Raw genomic sequence first — 24,711 nt, 5'->3', positions numbered from 1 at the left:
AAATCCAATTTTATCACTTGCCACTCTGTTTGTTTAGGGGCTGGGTAGATACCTCACTTGGAAAAGTGCTTGTGGAGCTGTCACGATGACCTGAGTTCCATCCCCAGCATCCATGGAAAAGGCTAAATGTGTTTTTAAAACTTTAAAGCTGAGAAAGGGGAAACAAGAAGATGGGCTCGATGGTCAGCTAGGATAGCCCAGTGGGTGGGTTCCAAGTTCAGTGAGAGACCCTATCTTAAAAAACTAAGGTTGTGGCACACACCTTCAATCACAGCACTCGGGAGGCAGAGCCAGGCAGATCTCTGAGTTTAAGGCCAGCCTGGTCTACAGAGAGAAACCCAAAGTTGACCTCTGGCTTCAACCCCCCCCACATGCACGCGCGCGCACACACACACACACACACACACACACACGTGAAAATTTTTGTTTGGTCTTATTTCAACCTAACCGTTAGTTTCATGCTTTTATTTGCAATCTGGCTTGGGAGAAGCTGACAACATCGAAGCAGGTTCTTCCCGGTATGTCCTGTGGCTTTATTGGCTTTCTTTCTTATTATCTTCATGTGTTGTCATAAACAAAAAGTTCAGAGTTCGGACAACCCTGGGTTCCTTGAGGTCAGAGGGATCCAGGAACAGGTTCCTGCCCCTTACCAACATGTCAGGCAAACTGCCGTCATGAGAAACTTCCGCCCGATGCAAGCATGGCCGTCATCGGCCACGCACGATTGGCTCCAGTCGGAAGCCCGACCGCCCCCTGGCAACAGAAGCGGCTTCCATTGGGCAGTTATAGAAGATGGCGGCGCCTGACGCGTGCGAGGCCCATGCGTGGGGGCGGGGCCACAGCCTGCCTGCGGCACGGGCTCGGTGGATTGGTGGAGAGTTGTAGTGTCGTCACGTGGTCGGGGCGCGTTTGTTTGCGGAAGTGGGAGGGCGAGAAGTGCTGAGTAAGCCGAGGTGAGTGACGGCGCGGCGGGGGCGGGGCCTGCGGCCCTTCCCAAACCTTCCCGGTGCCCCTGTCTTGGTTGTCGTCATCTGGACCCTGCTTAGGACTGTCCTCGTGTCTGCGCTCTGAGGCATGTCCTCCGTTGACTCTTATCTGGCCTCCTTGAGTGCTCCCGGCTTCTGTCCTTTGATCCCCTGGCGTCCCCAACTCCCATCCTGTGACCACATTCTTCTCCGTTGCCGCCCTCAGTTTCCCTAACTTCCTGTCAACCCTTCTCCCAATTCATTACCGGACTTTCACCCTGGACTGTCTACTGTCCCCAGCTCCTCCCTCTGCGCTTCTAAGTGCTCCTGGTTTTCTGCCTCATTGCCCGATCATCGCCCGATTTCCCCCACGCCACCTGTTTCCTGCGTCCCTCCCGTTGTGCCCAACCCCCCCCAACCCCCATTTCTAACTCCCTGCTTATCTTCTCTGAGCCTCCGCTTTTTATCTGCTCCCACGTGTTTTCTAGCCTCCAATCCTGGGTTCAACTCCAGCTCCCACAGATGACCTGGAAGCTGGCGGCAGGGAGCCTGTGACCCAGGTGACTATGTAACTAGGGGTTGGGTGTGAGTGTGACAGGGAGGGCACAAGGGTTTATGAATCTGTGCCTGGATTTTTAATGGGCTATTCACATGATCCCAAGCAAATACCTATCCTTCCTCTAAAGTTCCCTCACCTACCCTCTAGCCAGCCCCGCAGGATTGGGCAGGTTTGGTTTGGAAATCGTTGAAGCTCCGCCCTTAGGCTAGTGCAGTGTTTTGTTCTGGTCTCCGCCTTCACATTTCTGGAGCTTGGAGGCCATGCTCTGTTCTGTTTTCTCACTGTGCCAGATAGGACTGTATTTCCTCCCCACTTAATGGCTGCCATGAGGCTCAGTATTTGAATGAGAAGATGTAGAAGACAAGGCTTGGTGACCAGTGTGGCCCCGTACAAGCTCCCAGCTTTGCTGTTGTGTCCTAGGCAGGATGGAAAGGGCTGGGGGGGACAGGAGAGAGAAGAGCGGAAAGGCAGGAGAGCAGTCCCTTTTGTTCATGTTTCCAGTGTTTATTCATCACCCTGACAACCAGGCTCCTTTATTTCAGTTACCTTTACTCTCCGAGCTTTTTCCACTAAGCAAATATTGATGTAGCTAGCCACCGCCCACTGCTCCCCCTTAGCATGGGGAAGGGAGGCCAGTGACCTCCCTTGCCAGGGCCATGCTAATAAGTTTGGGGCTAGATTTTTCAGTATAGAGATTTCCAATTCATAATTTTTTTAAAAAACGATGTATTTATTTTTATTTTATCCATATGAATGTTTTTCCCGGATCTTTGTAAGTACATTCCATGCATGCCTGGTGTTTATGTGTATTGGGGTAGAATAGGGTGCTGGATTCACATGGACTTGGAGTTAAAGACGATGTGGATTGTTGCATAGGTTCTGGAAAGTGAACGTTGGCACTCTTCAAGAGCATCAGCTGCTCTTCTAGCCATCTCTTCAGCTCTGAGGGCAGTGGTAGTGACCCGCCCCCAGGCAGCTATGCCCAAGGGAAAATGGCAGGCACCAGTGTGCCATGTTGCTGAATCCCATTGTTTAGAGGACAGATGCCTTTCCTACCTTTCCTCCTGTGCCTTACAGTGTGTCACCTGCCATGAGACTCATGTGGTCTAAGGGCTCCTCCTGTTGGCGCAGTGCTTCTAGGGGTTACTTGTTAAATGTGAGCTTGGTGACATGCTTAGTAGAGTGTTATCACCTTGGGGTTGCCTGAACACTGCGTTTGTGTGTGTGTGTGTGTGTGTGTGTGTGTGTGTGTGTGTATGTATATGTGTGTGTGTGTACAGGATTAAGTGTGGCTTGTGTGGAGGGCATGCTCTCCTGGGCAGCGAGAACAGATACCAAAGCTACAGGAAGGAAGTCAAGAGTGACGGCAGGGCTTGGACTGGACCTCAGGTCCTCAGCCTGCGACCATGGGGGTGGTGGGGTGGACAGGGATAGGTATCAGCTGCTCAGGAGGGGGTATCCCGTAATCTAATCATGAGACATGCTGTGGGAATCAGTGGGCAGTTCTGTGTGTTTGGGTGTACTCCTGGAAGGCCCTACAGCCATCACCTGAGATGGGCTCAGATGTTCTGGCCTGTTTCTCCTCCCTCCATGATTTTCTGGGTCAGGTAGAGGCAGCTCCATCACTGAAAGTGCTAAAAGTGAGATTGGATGTTGGTACCATGCTGGACAGTGAAGTTGATTTTTCCCAGGAGGAACTGACTCAGTCCAGCACCCACTGGCACTTCCAAGACCCAGCCATGCTGGAGGAAGCTCTCCTGGTGGAAGAGCAGGTGGTCCTTGGAGGACAGCAGGAGGCTGGGTTTATGTGCCTTGCTTTATGGAGTGAGAGACTGATGTGCAGGGGATTCTTGTCCCACTGCCTCAGGGATGCTGGCTGATGGCTCACAGACGTTCAATCATCTGTCCCTTCCATTCAGTGACTTGATATCTTACGTCAAACAGCTGCTGTAAATGGGTGCCCTGCACTCCAAGGAATCAAAGCAGTGCGGTGATCCTTTGTGAGGGACCCCATGGAGTGGGGTTGCAGAGGAGAAAGGCTGAGGGAAGAAGAGCTTTCTGGGGGAAGTGTCCTCCAAACTGATTCTTGAGAGACAGGAAAGGAAATGTTTATTTGAGTGCATGCCCCTTGTCTATCATGAGAGAGATGTTAAGTGGGGATAGGAGGGATGCAGGCCAGGAAGTGAAGGTGCAGGAATGTGACCTGTCTGGGAGGTAATGCTGGCACTGAGTGACTAGAGTCAGGTCATGGGATCCGGCCGGAGTGCAGGCTGGGCTTCTTCTGGGGATTCTGACACCTGCTCTAGAATTTGGGCTTTCTGAAGTATTGGAGATCCACAAGGCATACAGAGTCACCAGGAAAGTACTGTCATTCCTCAGGGAATTATGGTCATTTAGTTTGTAGTCTATGTGCTAGACAGCCACAGAGGAGCCATGTGTATAAGGCTAGACCAGGACCTAGACTCATGCACCTCCATTTAGAAATGTGTTGAGCACCAGCTTGTACAGAGGGGCCAGTCCAGTGCTGGCTTTGCCTTTAGAGGAACAGTGGACCCAGAGTGATGAATGGGGGGTGGGGGCTCACGTAAGTAGGGAGGACATTCTGGGTCTTATAGAATGGACTGGATGGATGCTCTAACCAAGCAGCTTCTACGTGAAAGCACCCAAAAGTGAGGAGGGAAGGCAAACAGCCTGGCAGCCTTGTCAGAAGAGTGACCCCAGAGTGTGAGCAGTCCCCCTGAGACTCCCCGAAGGACCTTCGTGGCTGAGACTGAGCTCCCTCAGCCGGTCCTCCGTGACTGCCCATGATGGCCATGCATGCCTCTGCCCTCCCAGCTGTGACCTCTGCTGGGTGTGCCAGGAGGGCCTCTTCCCAACTCCTTGACTGCCTTCTGTCTTGCCTTAGAGCTTGTCTCTCCTCCAGTGTCCTTCCCCAGGGACCACACACTCTGAGCAGAGCCTGGGCCTGCCTCTCATGGACCCAAGTAGCCCCTCCTGGGGACTCACTGCAGACCTTTCCCCAATCCCTTCAGGGCTCTTGTTTGGTTTTCACTTTGGTGGCCAGAGTGTATTCCCAGGGTTTGTCATTGGAACCCTCCATTTGAGGACCTCCCTGGATGTAATCTCCCTGTCTCTGATGTGAGTATACTTGTCTCTGGTATTCCTGTCTTCAGTTCCTTCAGGAGAGCCTTAGATGCCAGTAGACACCATCTGTCTTCCAGAAACAAACCAAGGAGGCACACTGGGCCCCTGACAGGGAGTGGGTTACAGAAGCAAGGGGAGAAGCCACAGATCTTGACCTTACACTGAGTGAAGGGTCATCATTGGCACTGTCACCATGCAGGGCTTGGGCTTGTCCCTTTTCAGTTGTGGCACCTCTGGCTGGAAACAGGTGGTCTGTGTCACATGACCGCATCAAGGAGCCAGCTCTGGGGTGGAGCAATAGTGGCAGTTGTCAAGCAGTAGAAAACAGATGTTATAGGAACTAAAAACTGTGAGACCAAGCCCAAATGCTCTGATGGCAGCCCATTCTTAGTCCGTGTTCTGTCCTGTAACTAGACTGGAAGGACCGAGCTGAGATTGTAGGGACAGGATGGCAAGAAGTAGGCACACATAAATGCTTTGTGGCACTCCTGCCTGGCCCTGCCATGCTTGTTCCAGGATGTGGCCCATGGGTCCACAGAGTTCATTTCCTCTCTTCCACCTGAAGAGAACAATGGCTGCTGGTGGTGTGTCACAGTGGGCTGGCGTCGGCCTTTTCCTTAGTTACTGTGTCACATCCTGTATCACACTGGCCCTAGGAGGACAGACGGAAGCCAGGCCTTTCAGCATATGGGGCGTGTCTCTACCAGAGGGTGCTGGGGTGAAGACCTTCCTCTGAGTGAGGCTGCTTGTCCCACTGGCCAGTGGGTTTAAACCAGTGAGGCTCTTGGGTGCACCCTCCTCCACTCCCCAGAGCACTTCTCTGCAGCTGGCCTAGCCTCTGGAAAATCTGCATAAAACTGCACAGCCCAGGGCTCAGCCTGCACCTGCTTTCTACCAAACCACAGTAATTTGTGTGCCATTTGGAAAATCAAGAAAAGCAGCAGTATTACTCATGTAACCAGGACCTTCATCTCTTCCAGATATCCTGGTATGCTTCTTTTATTTGTGTCTTTTTTAGTTTTGGATTTAATTTTTTTATTGGGGGGGGGGGGGCAGAGTGAGTGCTACAGTGCCCATGTGGAGGTCAGAGGACGAGGTGGTTTGCTCATTCCTCCTTAATCTGTGTGCTAAGAATTAAACTCAGGTTTCCAGGCTTCCACGGTAATATCTGCCTTTTCCCAGTGAGCCATCTTGCCAGTCCTCACCAGTCTTTTTTTTTTTTTTTTTAAACAAGATTATGCAAAATACTTACTCAGTTAAATTTTATCATAAGAATCTTGAATGGAGCCATATTTGGCACGAGGGTGAGAGGCCTTTGGAGCCTTCTGAAGAAGCTTAGACTCTGGAGCTGCTCACTTTGGGCTCATTCCTGTCTCTGTCAGCTGTGTGACCTTGGGCATGTCACTCCACACATGTATCATAATACATACATGCACACGCATATGCACTAACATAGCAATGGTAAAATGTAATAAAAATCCTATACACATTCATTAGAGAGTTAATTGGTTTTGGATATCTTTGGGGATCTATCCTGTGACTTCAGGAGCACAAAACAAACAGTCTACTGGGCTATATGGCCAGCCTCAGTCAGGATGTTCTGCTGCAAATATAGATATAAGAGGATCCTGCCCCTCCCCAGACAAACAGACACACACACACACACACACACACACACACACACACACACAACCTGTTGAGGTTTGGTCTTGCTGTCTATTGTAATGCTAAGTGCAGTGCTGGAGTCTGGGCTTAGACCTGTGACCCTGCCCCCAAGTTATTTCTGATTGATAAATAAAGATGCCAACAGTCAATAGCTGGACAGAAGAGACACAGGTGGGGTTTAGGATTCCCCTGCCCAGATGCAATAGTAACTGATAACTCGGTTACAGAGAGGAAAGTAGACACTAACAGCATGGAGGATACACAGCTGCCCAGTGCTCCTGTGCTGTTTAAGGCTTACTGTAGATATAAAAGTTGTGTGTCTTCTTTTTTTTATTTTTTTATTTATTTTATTTATTTGTTTGTTTGTTTGTTTGTTTGTTTTTTCGAGACAGAGTTTCTCTGTGTAGCCCAGGCTGTCCTGGAACTCACTCTGTAGACTAGGCTGACCGCGAACTCAGAAATCCACCTGCCTCTGCCTCCCAAGTGCTGGGATTAAAGGTGTGCGCCACCACTGCCTGGAACCCCCAATACTTTGCACGAGAACAATCTTACAGGGTATGATGGTTCACACTTACGATCCCAGCCCTTGAGAATCTAAAGCAGTTGAATCACCATGGGATTGAGGCCAGTCTGGTCTCACAGCGAGCTCTAGAACAGAGTAGACTTGGCTCAAGTAACAACAAAAATCTTTCCTTTCATACCCCAGCATGTACTCTTTGTGGGTGTCACTGGGATATGTGCGTGTTCAGGTGCACATGTGTGGGTATGTGCACGGAGGTCAGAGGTCAACCTCAGCTTCCATTGCTCAGGATTTTGAGATAAGGCCTCCTCAGTGGCTCCTCAGTGGCTCCTGTGGTTAATAACTCGCTATGCAAGCTCTCTGGACTTCTCCAGTTCCAGAATCGTAAGCACACACCACCACTGAGGACTGAACTCAGGTCCTCCTGCTTGTGAGATCTGCTTTTGACCAATTGAACTGTTTCTCCAACAAATTCTAAGTGACTGTCAGCCTGGGCATGCCTGACACCTCCCTTAGCCCCTTCCTGGGAGCTTTCTCGAGCTCATGTCATGTCTGTACAGCTGGCCTCCAACAGGGTTGTCCTCACTTCAAGTAGGAGGAGGCTAAGGGACAGAAAGGCGGGTCTGAGGACAACATAAATCATTTCTCTCCTTCCTCCTTGTTAGTCACAAGGATCAAACTAGGTTGTCAGGCTTGGCAACCTAATGTGCCAAGCTACCTTGCTACCAGGTGGTCTTGTTTTTAATCATAACCTCCTATTGTCTGTTTATACTGATTCATCCTCTATATCTGTTTCATGGTTTCTGTTTTTGTTTCTTCTTGTTGTTGTTGTTTTGAGACAGGGTCTCTTTGTAGCCTTGGAAATCGTGGAATTCACTATATAGACCAAGCTGGCTATCCTTGAACTCACAGAGATCCACCTGTCTCTGTCTCCCGAGTGCTGGAATTAGAGGCTTGCACCACCATGCCCAGCTGTGACTTTTGTTCTATATTGTTCTATTTTCTGACCCAGTAGCCAGTGCTCATTTGTTTGTTTGAATCTAGTCCCACCTATAAGTAAGAATGTGTAAATTTTTTTCTTAGTATCATTTTATCAAGCCTCATGTCTTACCATTTTTAAGGTTTGTTTGTTTATTTATTTATTTATTTATTTACTTATTTATTTGGTTTTTCTAGACAGGGTTTCTCTGTGTAGCCCTGGCTGTCCTGGAATTCACTCTGTAGACCAGGCTGGCCTCGAACTCAGAAATCCGCCTGCCTCTGCCTCCCAAGTGCTGGGATTAAAGGCGTGCGCCACCACCTCCCGGCGGTTTATTTATTTTTATTTTCTGTGTATGGGTATTTTGCCTGCACGTGCGCCTGTGTACCACGTGACCACATGAATACCTGATGTCTGTGGAGGGTAGAAGAGGGTACTAGATCCTCTGGAACTGGAGTTTCAGGTGATTATGTGATGCCACGTAGGTTTTAGGAACTAAATCCAGATCCTCTGAAAGAACAGGCAATGCTCCTTAACTTCTGAACTATCTCTCTAGTCCTATCTTGGCTTGTCAAGACAGGGTCTTACTCTATAGTCAGAACTGGCCTGGAACTTGCTATGTTGCCTAGGCTGGCCGCCTTTATTTGCCTCCTGAGCCTGGGATTCCAGGTGTGGGCCACCATATGGCTGTCTCTGTGTTAAAGAAGACACGACTTGCGCTCTTTCCCACTGTCTCACTGTTATTGGAAAAGCAAAGTCTTCCAAAGCTGTAGTATATTTCCAGAGTGATACAGTCATTTTCTCTAAATCTTAGCTTTCTTATTTGTAAGGATAGCCAACATTTAAAACAGTACTGTCTTTCAGGTGCCAGGCTGGCCCCAGACTCACCCTGTGGAACAGGACGCCCGTAAACTCCACCCCTTAGTGGTCCTGGGATCCCAGGCATCCGTCTCCATGCCCAGTTAATGCAATGCTAGGGCTTGCACACTCTGGTCTGTGCTAGACAAGCACAGTGTCAGCCTTGATGCCATTGTTAAGTAACACAAGGGGCAGCTACCATAACCATCTGATAAGGAAGTGGGCTGCTAGGTGAGGAACAGGCCCTGTGTGTGGCGCAGACTCCCTGGGAAGAGACATGAACATACACTCACCAAGACCCAGCAGGCTGGTTTAAGATTCACCATGCTTTTGGAAGAGCATAATGTTTACAGCTAATGAGTTAACTTATTTCTGGAATGCTCCGTGAATGCTTTCAGACTACAGCTGCTGAAACTGGAAAGGGAAAACCTGAGGTGGTGTCATGGCCGACCCCCGCTCTGTTTTTAGCTTACTCCGCAGGCCTCTTGATTTGTCTCCATTCCATCACCAAGGTTAGTCCTCTTTTCCTACCTTGGGCCAGAGCAGAACAAGACTGAGAACTAGTGTCTATGCAGGTGCCACGCTCCCTCAGGGTATCTATACTGCTGGGCTCTGTCTATGCTGTCTTTCTAGCCTATTCTTTCAACAGGTGACATGTTGACTCAGAGGTAGAGGGGTGGCCTCTGGGGAAGGCGACATACTTTCTGGAAGCTCAAGAAAACACAGTTCTCTTAACTCTGGGGCTGGGGCTGGGGCCTAATGAGTGTGGAGCTCTGGGTTCCATCCCCAGTACACACAAACACATAGTCTAAGGCTCCAATCCTAACTGGGAGACAATTTTTATAGCAGAAACTCTGACTTAATCTGTAGTCAAAAAAAAAAAAAAAAAAAAATCCTCTCCCTCTCAGGTGTACTAAGGAGGTAGCCCAGTCATTCTGTGTGAAGTTCTATCCCAACATCCATGTACAAAGAGCTGGACATGGTGGCATGCTCTTGGGATCTCAGTGCTGGGGAGGGAGACAGGACACTACCTGATGGCTTGCTGGCCAGCCAGTCAAGCCTACTTGGTAAATTCCAGGTCCCTGAGAGACCCTGTCTCAAAAACAAGGTGGAGAGCCCCTGAGGAAGCCAGGTGACCCTGGCTCCACAAGTTCCTGCAGACACTCACACATGTCTCTGTATACATCAATCCCCAAATGCATACTTGGTGTGTCTAGCCTATGTTCCCTTTCATCCCGAGGATCAGTTCTGTGGCCATTTTTAAAGATGCCTGTGAAAGCAGCAAAAGGGGCAGAGAGACAGTTGCTCTTCCCCTCCCCACCCCCACCCCTACCCCCATGGTGTGCTGCATTCTGTGGTGTATGTCATAGTGAGGGGCCCTAGGCTTTGCTTGTGGAGTCAGCACACTCATGGTCAGTTCTGCCATCTCCAGAATGTCAGCTCTGACATGTATGGTAAGAAGCTGTCTGCTTGGCCAGGCCTTGATGCAGACACCATGGCCACTGTCCGAACTGTCAGCACTAGTCCTCAGTCAGTCCTGGTCAGGGAGTGGTCTCTGGCCTGGGCTCTGGAGCTTTCTTTCCATCAGGGCTGTTACTCTCCCTTTCAGGTTCTTGCTAGTCCAGAACCAGGGCACAGGGCTGGTGGGGATGACAGAGTGCCTGTGCAAGACTCCTGTGAAGTGGGTGTGGGAGGCTGCATCCGACTGACCAGAGACCTCATTTTCTTCCAGAGCAGAGGGACAGGCTGGGTCCCCCTGCCTCCCCACAGAAGATGCAGTTCTTTGGACGCCTCGTTAACACCCTCAGTAGCGTCACCAACTTGTTCTCCAACCCCTTCCGGGTGAAGGAGGTGTCCCTGGGTGACTATACCTCCAGCGAACGTGTGCGAGAGGAAGGGCAGCTGATCCTGCTGCAGAATGTCTCCAATCGCACCTGGGACTGTGTCCTGGTCAGCCCTAGGAACCCACAGAGTGGCTTCCGGTAGGTGATGTCAGTGGGACATGTGCCCCTCTCTTCATTCCCTACCTCCTCGGGCTTCCTTGGTGCTCTACCTGGACGTTCTATTGCTGGGGGCAGAAGAGCGTGGGTCATTTCCTGAGGCTTTGCTCCTGTAGAGGATGGGGAAGCTGAAAGGACCCACTGGGGTGGCCTCAACTGGGTCTTCAGTGGTGTGACTATTATTGTAGGGGTCAGGGTTTGGACAGCTGGTGTGTAAGGGCTGGCTGGCACTAGGCATGCCGGAACTTCTTGGTTCTAGAAGGCCAGGGCAGAACTCCAGGGCAAGGCAGAGTGGGAGAAGGGGAGAGTTGGCAGAGCTAAGCCTTCATATTGATGGTGTGGGGAAGCTGGGCTGACTGACATCGAGGTTTATATTCTCTTTCTGCTTGTTCTTCTGTCTGGCTATCCCATCATCCACCTGTTCACAGGAGCCCTGGGCCCGAGGCCAGTGGGCCCTGTAAGAGAACATACATGGTCTGTGTCCTTAACGAAGATACAGACTGGTGAAGGGGAAGGCACAGGTACACAGACCTGCAGACACAACACGCTGTACGCTGTACCCAGAACCCAGAGCCCTTCACCAGAGAACGGCAGCCTGACTCGTGCTCAGGGCTTTGTGTTCCTCACACAACCTTTTCTTTCTTTTAGACATGGTCTCATTATGTATCCCTGCTGGGATCAACACATGTCACTGTTGAGTTACGTATTGTCTAGTTGATAGACGTGTGGGCTGTCTCTTGTTTTGCATGTATGTGTACACACACACACACACACACACACACACACACACACACACACACACAGGCATGCCTGCAGAGGCCAGAAGACAGCATCAGATTCCCTGAGAGCTGGAGTTACAGGCGTTTATGATCTGCCCTACATGGGTGGGTGCTGGGAACTGAACTCTGGTTCTCCTCCAGAGCACCAAGGGCTCGTAACGACTTTTTCTCTCCAGCTTTCTTGGATTGTCCTTTGTTTTGGGGGTTTACTGGGCAGAAGCTTCTCCCTAAGATTCGCATTCTTTCTGCTCTGTAGAACTGTCATTGTGTTATCCTTGGCTTCTGTGTGACAAGCAGCTGTCACATTGTGGTCACCCTCCACCACGCCGAGCACCTTGTATCTGTGCACACATTAGTTTCTGCTCTCGAGTGTGTCACTGCTACGTAACAAAGCATGCAGAACTTAGTGACTAAAACGGCACTGAGTCATTCAGCCTGAAAGTCTGTGAGCTGAGCAGAGCTCAGAGGCAAGCACTCACTTCTCTGCAGGGCACCTGCTAGTGTGCCTTGACTGCACTTCCCTCTTCCAAAGTCTCTCAGCCTGGTGGCTTGTGCTGGTGCTAGTGCTTGGCCTTGAGTTCATCCTGGGCCCAGAGATCTCCACCATTGCTCCAGCTCCCAGGGGCATGTTGGCCGGGTCCCGAGAGAGACATAGGATCTTCTAGTGTCTTCAGGCCTCTGTGAAGACAGTGGGACATCTCTGCTTTTGCTTGTTGTAATGATAAAGCATTTAGACAGGTCACAGAGCAGAGCAATCTAGGGCTTGGTGACAGATATGCCAGTGGTCTTGGGACCCTGTCTTGTAGCCTACACATGATAGTAGGTGTGGATTGGGGTTTTGTTTTTTTTAAAGAGATTTATTTATGAGCCAGTGAGATGATTCAGTAGGTAAAGGTTCTTCCTACCAAGGCTGACAATGTGAGTTCAGTCTCTGGTACCCACATTTGCACATTTACATACGCAAATAAATAAATGTAATGCAGTATTTTTCCAAAAAAGATTTGTTTGTGTGTGCATGGAAGACAATTTTCTGGAACCATTTCCTCCTTTCAACCTTGTGAGTTCTGGGAATCAAACTTAGGTCATCAGGCTTGGCAGCAAGCCTCTTTCCCCACCAAGCCAGCTTGCCTGTCTTATTTGTATTTTACCTTATTTTTTAAGACAGGCACTCAGACTGTTGTGCTGAAATTTACAATGAGGTCTAGACTGGTCTTAAACTCACAGCAATCCCCTGCATCAGCCTTCTGAATGCTGGGATTATAGGCATGTGCCATCCTGCCCAGCTTTGGCATTTAAATTTTTTGGGTTTTATAGGGAGACAGACCCAGGAGAACTTGTTTGAAAACCCGTTATGGAAAGTTTGTAGACATTAAGCTTTCAAATAAGATGTTCAGCTAGTTTTTTCTGCTCTGCATCTGGCGCCCTCATGATGGTTTATGCTTCTTCCTTGCTTTCCTGTATTCCTTTTTTTTTTTTTTTTTTGTCTCTGCACACTGCCTATTTTCTGCAAATGTTTCTTCCCATTCACTAGTCAGTTTTCTCTTCAACACTATCTAGTCTATAGACTATAGAGCCCTTAACTTGAGCTTTTTAAAGACAGTGTCTCTTGTACCGCAGGCTGGCCTCATGATTGTCACGTAGCTTACTATGACACTGAACTTTGTACCCTCCTCCATGACAGATGCCATTCTAAACAGAACAAGTAAGGGAGTAGCCAAGCGTGAACACCCAGCTCACTCCTGCTTTCCTGCTCTGGAGTGCAGTGCCACCCGGCAACATCTGATGGACAGGAAGAAGGAAAGCCAAGCCCACCAGGGTTGAGACCCTGTTTCCCTCTCCCCATGCTCTGTGGAGCTGGTGGTATCTTTGTAGCATGGATTGCCTCATATTCTTCTGAGAACTCCATGTTGCTGCCCTTCTCTGTAGGGAAGAGGAGGGTGTCCACACTGGTTTGTTCCTTTAGTCACTCTGTTGAGAACCTTGTCCAGCATGGACAGGCTGGCTCCATCAGACCAGCCTTCTCTGGGCACCCTCTGTACTAGAGCCAGCGGCTTCTGTCCTTGTATAGGTGTGTGACAAAGCCAGGATGGTTAAGAGATGGTGAGAACTGGAGGTCAGTCTGTCTGCCTGGCTTTGTGACCTGTCACACTGCTTTCCTGCCACCCCACAGCAGTGCACTTAGTCTCCGTCTCATGTTTCACATGAGGCTCAGAGAAGGGGAGAGGCGTACCAGAAATCACACAGCAATTTCACCGCAGAACTGGACTCCAACCCAATTCTTTTTAAATAAACAGAGCTTTGTTTTCGGACTAGGAAAATAATATATATGCTTACTAGAGAAGTTTAGAGATCAAAGAAATGGGTAGAAATCTTAGATTTATTCTGCTTCTGTACAAACTTTGACACATCTCTTTACTGCCCGTTTTTCATAGTTAAAATTACTTTGTGTTACATATTATTAGTATCCTGTTTTTTTTTCCACGTTACAAAATAAATATCTCCCTATTTTTAAAATTTTTTTTAAAATTATGTTTCACTTATTTTGTGTGGCCATGTTTTTGTGTAGAGGGGAGATCGGAGGACAACTTTGGGAGTCAGCTCCCTTCTTCCTCGTTGGGATTGAACTCAGGTGGCAGCAGATCCCTTTAGCCATTGGGTTGTTTTGCCAGCCCGTCCCTGTCACTTTAAAGTACTTTAATGACTGTGTAGTAGTCATTCTGTAGCTGGCCATCTGGGGTAAATATCACGTATTCAATTCTGACCATACACAAAGAGCCAGAGTTTGAAAGTGAGGGCCCTGGATATGACAATCAAATTAGAAGAGAATGTGACATAGCTTTCATTAAATAAGATATAAGATCACCAGATGAAAGACCCCAAGCACAAATAAGTGCAGAGTAAGCTTCATTTTTGAGGGTGGTGTTGGAACAAAGGGATCAGCCTGCAGCCTCAGGCAAAGGGTGGCCTGCTCTGGGGGTACACTATCTGATTACGCTAGGCACTGCCCCTGACCTGGCCCACTTCTGTCCCCTGTGACTCACTTGAGTGGCCCCTCTCCTGGTGGCAGACTCTTCCAACTGGAGTCAGAGGCAGACGCCCTGGTGAACTTCCAGCAGTACTCTTCCCAGCTGCCGCCCTTCTACGAGAGCTCTGTGCAGGTCCTGCATGTGGAGGTGCTGCAGCACCTGACCGATCTCATCCGGAACCACCCCAGCTGGACAGTGACGCACCTGGCCGTGGAACTTGGCATCCGGGAGTGCTTCCATCACAGCCGCATCATCAGGTGAGCAGTGGGGGCAAGAGTGTGTGTGCTGTGTGTGGGGGGGAGGGGGGTGGGGCTGGGGCTGGGCCACTGGGGCTGCTGGGGTGTGGTGCTGCCTGTCCATCCGCCCTGTGGAGGACACATGCTGCATGCATGCTGCATGCTCCACACCTGGACCTTGTTCTTCCCACAGCTTGGGTGAGAAAGGAATGGCATTGCCATGGCTTAATAACCTGAGAACACTAATTAAAATCAGAAGGAAGTGCAGACATTGAATTCTTCCGACTACTCAGTCATCTCAAAGAGAGGCTGTTTAGTAGGAGAGGGCTGCCGAGGGGCTCGACCATAGTCCCCTTCCCAAGCCCTGCTGTTTTTCTGGAAGCTTGTCTGGTCTCTTTTATATCCATTTACTCAATGCTGTATCAGCAAGTTCCCCAAAGAGGTCACTGTGGCTGTGTTTGCAAGTCACTGGCTGACCGCCCCATACTCTGCTCAATGCTTAGGTTCTAACTAAACCTCACCAAGCTGGGCATAGTGGCTCATGCCTTTAGTCCCAGCACTTGGGAGGCAGAGATGGGCAGATCTGTGAGTTCGAGGCCAGCCTGGTCTGTAGAGCAAGACCTTATTTTAAAAAAAAAAAACAAAAACAGAACCTGTGAACTGGACTGCTCTTAGGCATGACCTTGGGGACCACGGTGTCCCGTCTCACAATCTGAAGCACAGAGGTTCACTACATTGCTCATGACACTGAAGTTTCTGTCCTGTGCACCCTTTTTCTGTGTCACTTGTTGTCATCCTGTTGTCCCCTCATGCTGGCATGGCCCTGGGGTACATCTCCCCACAGGTGAGCAGAGTACCCTGCAGCCTGGATTGACCCTCCAGACCATGCCTGTACCCTGCCCCTGTGCTCGGGCTCCTCGTGTCCCTGCCTTTTCTACCCTGCCTGCCACTCACCTATCACTGCCCACCCCAACCCTTCAACAGCTGTGCCAACAACACAGAGAATGAGGAGGGCTGCACCCCACTGCATCTGGCCTGCCGCAAGGGCGACAGTGAAATCCTGGTAGAGCTGGTACAGTACTGCCATGCCCAGATGGATGTCACTGACAACAAAGGAGAGACCCCCTTCCATTACGCTGTGCAAGGGGACAATCCCCAGGTGCTGCAGGTGAGTGGCGGGGCAGTGGGCAGGGGACTGAGCAACTGAGCACCTCCTTGTGCTGGAACCTTGATTTAGGGCAAGTTCATGGGTCTTTCTGGGTCTTCTCACTCATCTGCCTTTGATTCCTGAGGCCTAACTTCCTTTGTCACCCCCAACCCCATCCTCCACTCTGTGACACTTAGAGGGAGACATATCTTTGACTGTGGAAGTTCTCCAGTGAGCTGAACTCCATGGAAACTCTAGTCAGGCACGGAGCTCCTCAGCTGCCCAGAGCTGCCCCTGGGCTCTGGGCATCAGGTCAGCCCCTGCCTGGAGGGCTTAAGGTGCAGCGAGATTTGACCTAATTTATGGACACTCAAATTGCCCTAGTTGGTGTAGGTGTTTGTGTCACAGGAACTCCTACAGGCTTCAATTGTTCAATGCCTGCTTTTAATAAGGGTTCTTAAGTATTTTAACCTCCCCGCTAGCCCACCACCCACCAGCTGTGGTGGAAAAGAAAGGTTGTTAGGATACAGGAGATGTCAACCTGTTTAGAAATAGTTCTTTGGAGCAAATCCAATCTGGCCAGTGGTGGTGTATCACACCTGTCCTCTGACTATGCTACCTTGTGTCTGCCCAAGTGGCTTGTGTTCTAGTCTATTTTCAGAATGCTCCCCTGGGTCAGAACACTGTGGTCTTTTCCTCACCCAAGAAACTGAGGTTCAGTAGAGGCAAGAAATGTGGCCACTGAGGGCCACGAAGCTGGGGCTGGGGTGGGCTGGCCTAGGCTTCCCCCATGTTGCCAGGCCCCTTCCTCACTGCTGGGTCCCAGCCTTCCTCAAGTCACAGCTATACCTAGTGGTCATGACTAACCTCAGGAGATGGCAGGGAGCCCCAAGGGAAAGGATAGAATCCTTTCCGCTTCCTGCTGGTGCAGTGGCTCTCTTGGTGCCTGTTGGGGAGTTTAGTATCTGGAGGGGAATTACGTCTGTGGATAGACAAGTTTCCTCAGTATTGTTCATCTAAGATTTGCATTGCATTAGGTATTAGAAGTCATCTGGAGATGATTGCAGCTACTGTGGGGCATGCAGGATGTAATCCCAGCCGTCTAGGACAGTTCAAGCCCGTCCTGGGAAACAGAGTGGGTCCCACTAACAAAGTGCGTGGGAGGCTTTATGGGGGCTCTTTGCAAAATAACCATTCCATACAAAAGACTCAAGGACCCAGGGTTTGGATAGGCAGGAAGGGGCAGTACAGGAGCTGGACTCAGAACCTCATGTGTGCCAGAAAAGCTTCCACCACAAGGCCCTGTTCAGTTCTTATTGAAATCATAATACCTGCATATAGAAAGATACTCTGCAGGACCGGTGGTGGTTCCAGTTCTTTCTGTTGCCGTAATAAAACACTCTAACCAAAAGCCACTTGGGGAGAAAAGAACTTATCGATTTACATTTCTAGATCACAATCCGTCACTGAGGAAAGTCAGGGCCAAACTCAAGCAAGAACGGAAGCAGAACCATAAAGGACTGCTGCTCTCTGTCTTGCTCACTTGCTCCTGGGGGCTTGGCTTAGCCAGGTGTAAGGTCACCTGCCTAGAGATGGTACCGCCCATCGTGGGCGTGGCTCTCCTACGTCAGTTTGTAATCAAGGAAGTCCCTCACAGATACTTCCCCAGGCTAATGTGACCCAGACCATTCCTTGGCTGAGGCGTCTCTTCTCACAGGACTCTATACTAAGTCAATTGACAGAACTAACCAGGACAGAAGGACTGGTGGGTAGCAAGAATCACTCCATTTAGAACACCTAAGGCTCTTTTTGTTGTTCTTATACAGGGTAGCCAAGGCTGGCCTGGAACTCACTGTGTAGTCTAGATTGGCTCTGAACTCAACCTTGTGCCTCAGCCTCCCCGTATGAGAGTGCAGGCGCGTGCTGCCACGCCTGGGTGAAGTTCCTTCAGTTCGTCTGAGCCGCAGTCAGGACAGCTCCACACCCACACATGGACCCTACTGCTCAGGCTTTCTTCCAATCTCCAGAGCAGCTCCAATCTCCAGAACAGCCCTTCTTCCCCAGTGCACCTCTCTGTCCTCGGGGAGACAAATGTCTGTTCCCTTTTGGTGTCCAGAGGAAGATGGCCCCTGGAGGTTACAGAAGTGAGTGGCAGGTGCTTACCTGTGTTGTCCTGTCAGCTCCTAGGGAAGAACGCCTCAGCCGGCCTGAACCAGGTAAACAACCAAGGGCTGACTCCACTGCACCTGGCCTGCCAGATGGGGAAGCAGGAGATGGTGCGCGTTCTGCTGCTCTGCAATGCCCGCTGCAACATCATGGGGCCCGGTGGCTTCCCCATCCACACAGCCATGAAGTATTCCCAGAAGGGGTAAGCCTCACCACCACATGACCCCCACCACCCTACAGCGCCAGGGACTAGGCCCTGGTTCCTCAAGTCTATCAGGTAACTGGCCAAGGGCTGGCCTGGAGAAAGCTCTTGATACTGTTATGTGGTGGCGTCACACCAAAGTCCACAAACAGTGTGCAAAGAACAGACCCTTTAGAGTTTTGCACTAATGCACCCACGTTTCTGACTGTGCACCTTTGCTCCCCTACTCTCAAGTCTGATGCAGACCTGAGGCTTGGCGGGTCTGCAGTGCTCAGCCCCCATGCTTGTTAAAGGCCCAAGGATGCCCTGGTGGTCCATGGCCCTGTGCGTCTAGACATTGATTCTTCCTGGCTGGCAACCCTGCAGGAGGCAGGTACCAGGCTCTTGTCTTAGGGAGTTCAGGACCACACCCCAGCTCTGCTGTGAGTTCTCAGGTCCCAGGAAGTTCTCCATTTGTGTTGGAGGAGAATCAGAGAGGTCAAATATGGCAAATTGCTGCCCAGCAGAGCTGTCTGGAGCGAGTGAACGAACGCTGGCTCCTGTGCTAAGCACTGGCCTTGAGAGATGAGTGAGAGGAGCCCATTGGCCATTTCTGTGTCTTCTTTGGAGAAATATCTATTTGAATCTATAAAGTGAAGTTCCCAGGGCTGGAAAACCCTTCCCCCTCCCTCCCTACCTCACCCTTTTTGAGAGAGGCTTGTGCTATAGTCTAGGCTGGCCTGGAATTCGAATCCTCCTGTCTCAGCATCCTCAATGTTGGGATTACAGATATAATGCCAGTCACGCCTGACCTTAGTTTTTGATTTTTACCCCAGCATATAGGTTAACTTCTCATTTTGTTGGTCATTTGATTTGTTGTTTTCCACTTTAATATAATTTGTTTATATTTGTTTATATTTGCTGTGTGTGTGTACACACACACACACACACACACACACACAATCCAAGAAGTCATTGTCAGGCCAGCTAGTTGGTTGTATTGCAGCCTCCCTAATCAGTAGGAAAAGCCCCACGTCTTGGCTAGTGCAGTGTCCCCTCACTGTCCTGCTGCTGCCTCTCCCCAGGTGTGCGGAGATGATTATCAGCATGGACAGTAACCAGATCCACAGCAAGGACCCTCGCTATGGAGCCAGCCCGCTCCACTGGGCCAAGAATGCCGAGGTAGGCAGAGCTAGCAGCTGACGGGCAGGACAGACCCAGAGGAGACTCCTGGGAGGAAGACAGTGGCACCTGGGGACAAGTCTCACAAGTCCAGAAAGAACTGAGGTCCCACCACTGTTCTGCTGCTCACTGGCTGGTGGCCTTGATTTCTTTATCTGTGATTGGGTGTCCTGGCTTTAGAGGTATTGGGAAGTTAGCAAGACTGTGTGGGGAATTTTGCCTCATCGGAAGAAGGTGGCGGTAGTGATATGGCCACTGGGCATCGCAGCACCCAAATAGCCTGGTGGCCACATAGGCTGAGGTCTCCCCTGAAGCCCTTCAGTGGCTCTGGCCTCTGAGGTAGCCCAGCTTGACAGCACATGTGTCACCAACACCCTGGCCACACTTACATGTGACGGGCAAGAAGGTAAGGCTTCTGCCTCTGGGGCAGCATCTTGTTCAGATGTGTTCCTTCACTGCAGCATCTGTGTGGTATGACAGTGTCTGGACTGGGGTGCTGGGGCCGCAGTGACTGGGCCAGGCTGCAGGAGGGCTGCTGGGGCTTTGGGCTCAGCACTGACCTCCCTGCTGTCTCAGTTCAAAAGTGAGCCAGGATACCACGAAAGACCCTGGAATACATCCCATGGACGACCTCAGGGGGTCTCTGCTATGGGATGGGGCCTGGAGAAGCCTTTGTTGCTCTAGAAAAGGGCCATGAGCTTCTAGATCAGTCTTCACATAATTGTCACCCAGTTCCTGGGGAGCTGGTGTATGGGGGTTAAGGTCTAGGAACACTCCCAGAACTGGGGCTGCCTCTGGACTTCTCTTGCTGATGCTGGAGGACTGCTCAGGGAAGCTGCGTCCTGAGTACCCACCTGGTCTGTGTCCCCAGATGGCCCGGATGCTGCTGAAGCGGGGCTGCGACGTGGACAGCACAAGCGCCTCGGGGAACACGGCCCTGCATGTGGCGGTCATGCGCAACCGCTTTGACTGTGTCATGGTGCTGCTGACCTATGGGGCCAACGCAGGTGCCCGCGGAGAGCAGGGGAACACACCGCTGCACCTGGCCATGTCGGTGAGCCTGCGACCACACGACCTCATCCCTGTGCTGCTCCATGGTAGGGGTGTGGGAGGAACAGAGGCTCAGCTCAGCCCACACTCTCTCCTTTCCTTGGCTGCTACATCAGGCATGTCTTCTCCCTGAGCCCAAAGTACATGGGGCAGCCGCTGGTTTGTTAGGAGACAGCACCAGCCCTTAAAGCTTCTGTGGTGTGGCAAGACAGCAATCTGATCTTACTTAGCCACGGAGAGAAAAGTATAATATGCTGTCTGTCTAGTCCAGCTGAGAGTACAGGAGGGACCCTGAGACTGAAGGAAGCAGTCAGCCACAGTGAGGACCTGTGGAAGAGCAGGGGGATGCTCTGGAGGTCCCTTGTGAGGTACCAGCCTTCAAGCACTGTTTTTTGGCAGTCAGGAGGCCCTGTGCACTGTTGTGGGTGAGGTCTTAGGATATTGCTTCTTTTTCTTACCTTCCGTTCCCAACAGAAAGATAACATGGAGATGGTCAAAGCCCTCATTGTATTTGGGGCAGAAGTGGACACCCCAAATGACTTTGGGGAGACGCCTGCATTGATAGCTTCCAAGATCAGTAAACGTATGTACATTACAATCTGGTACCAGAGTTTCAGGGAGGGCATAGAGACCGAGGAGGGAAGTTCCAACTGTAGTCCCAACTGACTGAGTAGCCAGGAGCAGTTGCAGCTTATGGGGAGGGAGCCTTCTTCCCCATTGACGGGCTCTGCACAGTAGATGCAGGCCTACCAAGGGTTTGCTGAGCATGGTACTCAGGGTGTGGGTGTTCTAGGTCTGGGCTGGGACCAGGTCTGCAGCAGCAGAACAAGCATAGGGTCATTGCATGAGCCATGCGTGCCCACACGTGCCCATGCTTCATACATGCTGGGGGCATGCGTAGAATTGCATGTGCATGGCTGCCCCTGTCTACTGATTGCCTCTGGAGAGCTTGAAGGAGTATAAGGTTATCATGGGTGTGCCCCTAATTGTTTGACCCCCTTTCCCAGCAGAGAGCTCAGCCTCACCTCTACTTAACAAACTAAATGGGCCCCTTTCCTTACTTCTCTCCTCACTCTTCCCCTCTCCTCACTCCTCCCCTCCTCTCCTTTCTTCCCCGCTTCTCTCTTCTTCTCTCCTCTCTTCTCCTCCCCTCCTCCCCCCTCCCCTCCCCTCCCCTCCCCTCCCCTCCCCTCCCCTCCCCTCCCCTCCCCTCCCCTCCCCTCCCCTCCCGTCCCCTCCCCTCCCCCCCTCCCCTCTCCTCTTCTCTCTTCTTCCCTCTCCAGCTTTGCCCAGCCCTGGGTTCAGAGCCTACCCTACAGAAAAGGCATAAAGCCCAGGGTGGGTGTAGGCAAAGGTGCCGCTGCTGGTCATGGCCTCCTCTGCTCCCTGTTCAGTGGCTTAGTGCCCTTGGCTGCCTCACCCTCTGGGACTCTAAAAGGAACAGGTTTTTTGTTTTTGTTTTGTTTTGTTCTAAAGATTTTTTTTTTATGTTTATGAGCACACTGTCACTGTCTTCAGACACACCAGAAGAGGGCATCAGATCACATTACAGATGGTTGTGAGCCACCATGTGTTTGCTGGGAATTTAACTCAGGACCCCTGGAAGAGCAGTCAGTGCTCTTAACTGCTGAACCATCTCTCCAGCCCAGAACTGCCGACCGTGGATTTTGGAGCTTTGCATCACAGCGGGTGTAGAAGGAAAGACAGGATTTCCACAGTAACTGAGCCTGTGACTCTGGCCTCCTCCTGCCATAGCCCCAGGCCTCAGCCCCTTCCCTGGTGCCAGGAGGCTGCTTTGATGTAGCTGACCTGTTCACATGCTAGTCAGGGTAGTTACCCCACAGGCAGGCCACCTGCTAGATAGGGACCATGTTCAAGGAGGGCCTCACTAGATGTTGAGGCCACCTGCTAGATAGGGACCATGTGCAAGGAGGGCCTCACTAGATGTTGACACCATGTCTGCCCTGTGTCGTCTCTCCTTCCCAAACCCTGACAAGTGATTACCAGGAAGGCGCTCTTGACTCTGCTGAAAACGGTGGGGGCCGACTACCACTTCCCTCTCATCCAAGGGGTCTCCACGGAGCAGAACCCTGCAGCATCACCTCACCCCTTCTTCTCTCTGGACAAGACTCAGCCCCCAGCCATCAGCTTAAACAACCTCGGTAGGCGCTGCTTTCCTTCCCTCCTCCCCAGCTGGGTCTGGGCCTTGAATCCCAGCAGGAAGGGAACAGGGCTGCAGGCCTGCAGTAGTTGAAGAGAGGAGAACCAAGCGTTACTAGCTAGTGTAGGCAGCCAAAGTACCCACTGACCTCTGATGCCTACCAGGTCACTGGGTGAGAGAATGCCCTGGGCATGCTCAGGGTGGCCATTCCCATGATTCCTCTCGGGTGAGCACTGTCACAGCCTCTGCTTCCCTGGGAGGAAGGGTAAGTGTCGAGGGTGCTGCCTGGCTACTGGCTTTAACTCTCCCATTGTTTGGATCTGTCTAACATGAGACTTGATATGCCCCCTGCTGGCCCCTTCAGTTTCCTACAGGCTTTTGAGGTGACCGGCAGCCAACATTTGCCCCTGTGTGTCACTAATGCCCTTAGAGACAGTTCCAGAGTAGATGGGGACCCTGCTCAGGGCCTTCTGTGTCCTGGCCCACTCAGGGACCTAGGATGCTTGGAAGTTAGAGTCCCTAGACTGAATGAGTCTTAACCAGCTAAACCTCTTTAACTGCAGAAGTAGAGACTCCCCAAACCCAGTCCCTCCTGCCAAGCCAACCTAGCCAGGCCTAGAACTCTGGAGGACAGAGAAGCCAAAATCCCTCAGCACACCATCTTTCTCTCTCCGTTTTACAGGCAGGCAGACACTCAAACCAGGCTGGATGGTAGGCCTGGGGTGCGGCGGTAATGGGTAATGCCTGGGCCTAAGAAACCGCTGAGCCTGCCTTGCCCACTGTAGCTCTAGTCCTCGCCCCCACCCCTTCTCCAGCTGCACACCCAGGCTAGGCACCTTCCCTACACCTGTCTGTCCCTGGCATCATCAGCTGCCTTGCTGGTCAGTTTTCTGCATGTGTGCCTTGTCTGCTCTGTGGCATGTGCCTGCTGAGGGAGTCACTGCTGACGCCTGCCTGCCTTGCTGCCCCTAGTCTCTGCACAGTGACTGTCAACCCAGCTATGCGGGCGATGGGGGTGGGGGGATGGGCAGTAGTATACAGAGGAAGACTAGGCCAGATGGGGCAGATGGGTGGATATGAGCCCAGAGGCATGAAGGAAGTTTCTAGACCTGGGGCAAGGACAAGGGTGGTCTGTCTGAGGGATGACTGACTGGGTTGTTTCCCTTCACCCATGGAGTTTGGCCCTGAGCAGTGTCCTCATTAATAAAGTCCTTTTGGGGTCTGTGGACTGTGGTCAAGGCATGTGTGGTGGCTGTCAGCAGCATGGCTCCACAGACCACAGGACACAGCTGGGAAGTCAAGCAGGGTCATGGGAAGGGATCTGTGGGTATCTGAGAGGTAAGTAGGGAGCCCTTCCCAAGGCAGTGGTCTCCCTCCTCATCCCCACTCATCTTTACCAAGCAGGCCTGTGACACCCTGGTTCAGGTTTATCTTGGGGCTGGAGGCAGATGGGGGTCGGGGGCAAGAAAGTGTGGGTTGGTTCAGCCATGGGTAGAACCCAGCCATGAGGAGATGCACCCCACAGTGCGACACAGTTCCGTTTCTCTAGAGACCCACAGGGTCTTGGAGAGAGAGCTGCTGGCCTCAGGATGCCCTGCCCCTGTTCCCACAGAGCTTCAGGACCTCATGCCCATCTCCCGAGCCCGGAAGCCAGCGTTCATCCTGAGCTCCATGAGGGATGAGAAGCGAAGGTAAGTGGGGTGAGGGCCAGACTGGTGTGTGAGACCCGAGGTACCCTCTGCAGGCTTGTCCCTCAGCCCCACCTCCTGAGGTACCCTCAGCAGGCTTGTCCCTCAGCCCCACCTCCTGAGGTACCCTCTGCAGGCTTGTCCCTCAGCCCCACCTCCTGAGGTACCCTCTGCAGGCTTGTCCCTCAGCCCCACCTCCTGAGGTACCCTCAGCAGGCTTGTCCCTCAGCCCCACCTCCTGAGGTACCCTCTGCAGGCTTGTCCCTCATCCCCACCTCCTGAGGTGCCCTCAGCAGGCTTGTCCCTCATCCCCACCTCCTGAGGTACCCTCAGCAGGCTTGTCCCTCATCCCCACCTCCTGAGGTACCCTCAGCAGGCTTGTCCCTCATCCCCACCTCCTGAGGT

The 24,711-nt window shown here is 51.5% G+C and overlaps 1 protein-coding gene across 11 annotated transcripts in view; it reads left to right on the top strand.

Annotated features, from left to right (window-relative positions):
- Positions 1-712: 712 nt before the first annotated feature.
- Positions 713-24,711, top strand: part of Pla2g6 (phospholipase A2 group VI) — a 41,695-nt gene continuing 17,696 nt past the window's right edge. Inside the window, exons 1-11 of one of the 11 annotated variants that reach the window (XM_034516759.2) lie at positions 714-953; positions 1,454-1,525; positions 10,423-10,672; positions 14,537-14,752; positions 15,716-15,899; positions 18,059-18,246; positions 19,311-19,407; positions 20,279-20,461; positions 20,932-21,040; positions 22,455-22,619; positions 24,231-24,309. In XM_034516759.2, the coding sequence (XP_034372650.1) occupies positions 10,464-10,672; positions 14,537-14,752; positions 15,716-15,899; positions 18,059-18,246; positions 19,311-19,407; positions 20,279-20,461; positions 20,932-21,040; positions 22,455-22,619; positions 24,231-24,309 (1,430 nt within the window). In that variant the 5' untranslated portion in view covers positions 714-953; positions 1,454-1,525; positions 10,423-10,463. Of the gene's footprint in view, positions 1,526-5,378; positions 5,657-9,082; positions 9,203-10,422; positions 10,673-14,536; positions 14,753-15,715; positions 15,900-18,058; positions 18,247-19,310; positions 19,408-20,278; positions 20,462-20,931; positions 21,041-22,454; positions 22,620-24,230; positions 24,310-24,711 lie in introns of those variants that run through there. The other 10 variants (XM_034516758.2, XM_034516761.2, XM_034516766.2 and 7 more) reach the window with 10 other exon arrangements.

The sequence above is a fragment of the Arvicanthis niloticus genome, chromosome 13, assembly GCF_011762505.2.
Source record: "Arvicanthis niloticus isolate mArvNil1 chromosome 13, mArvNil1.pat.X, whole genome shotgun sequence".
Taxonomy (NCBI): Eukaryota; Metazoa; Chordata; class Mammalia; order Rodentia; family Muridae; genus Arvicanthis; species Arvicanthis niloticus.
Note: the sequence above shows the minus strand (reverse complement) of the source record. Positions and strands in the feature narration are given on the sequence as shown.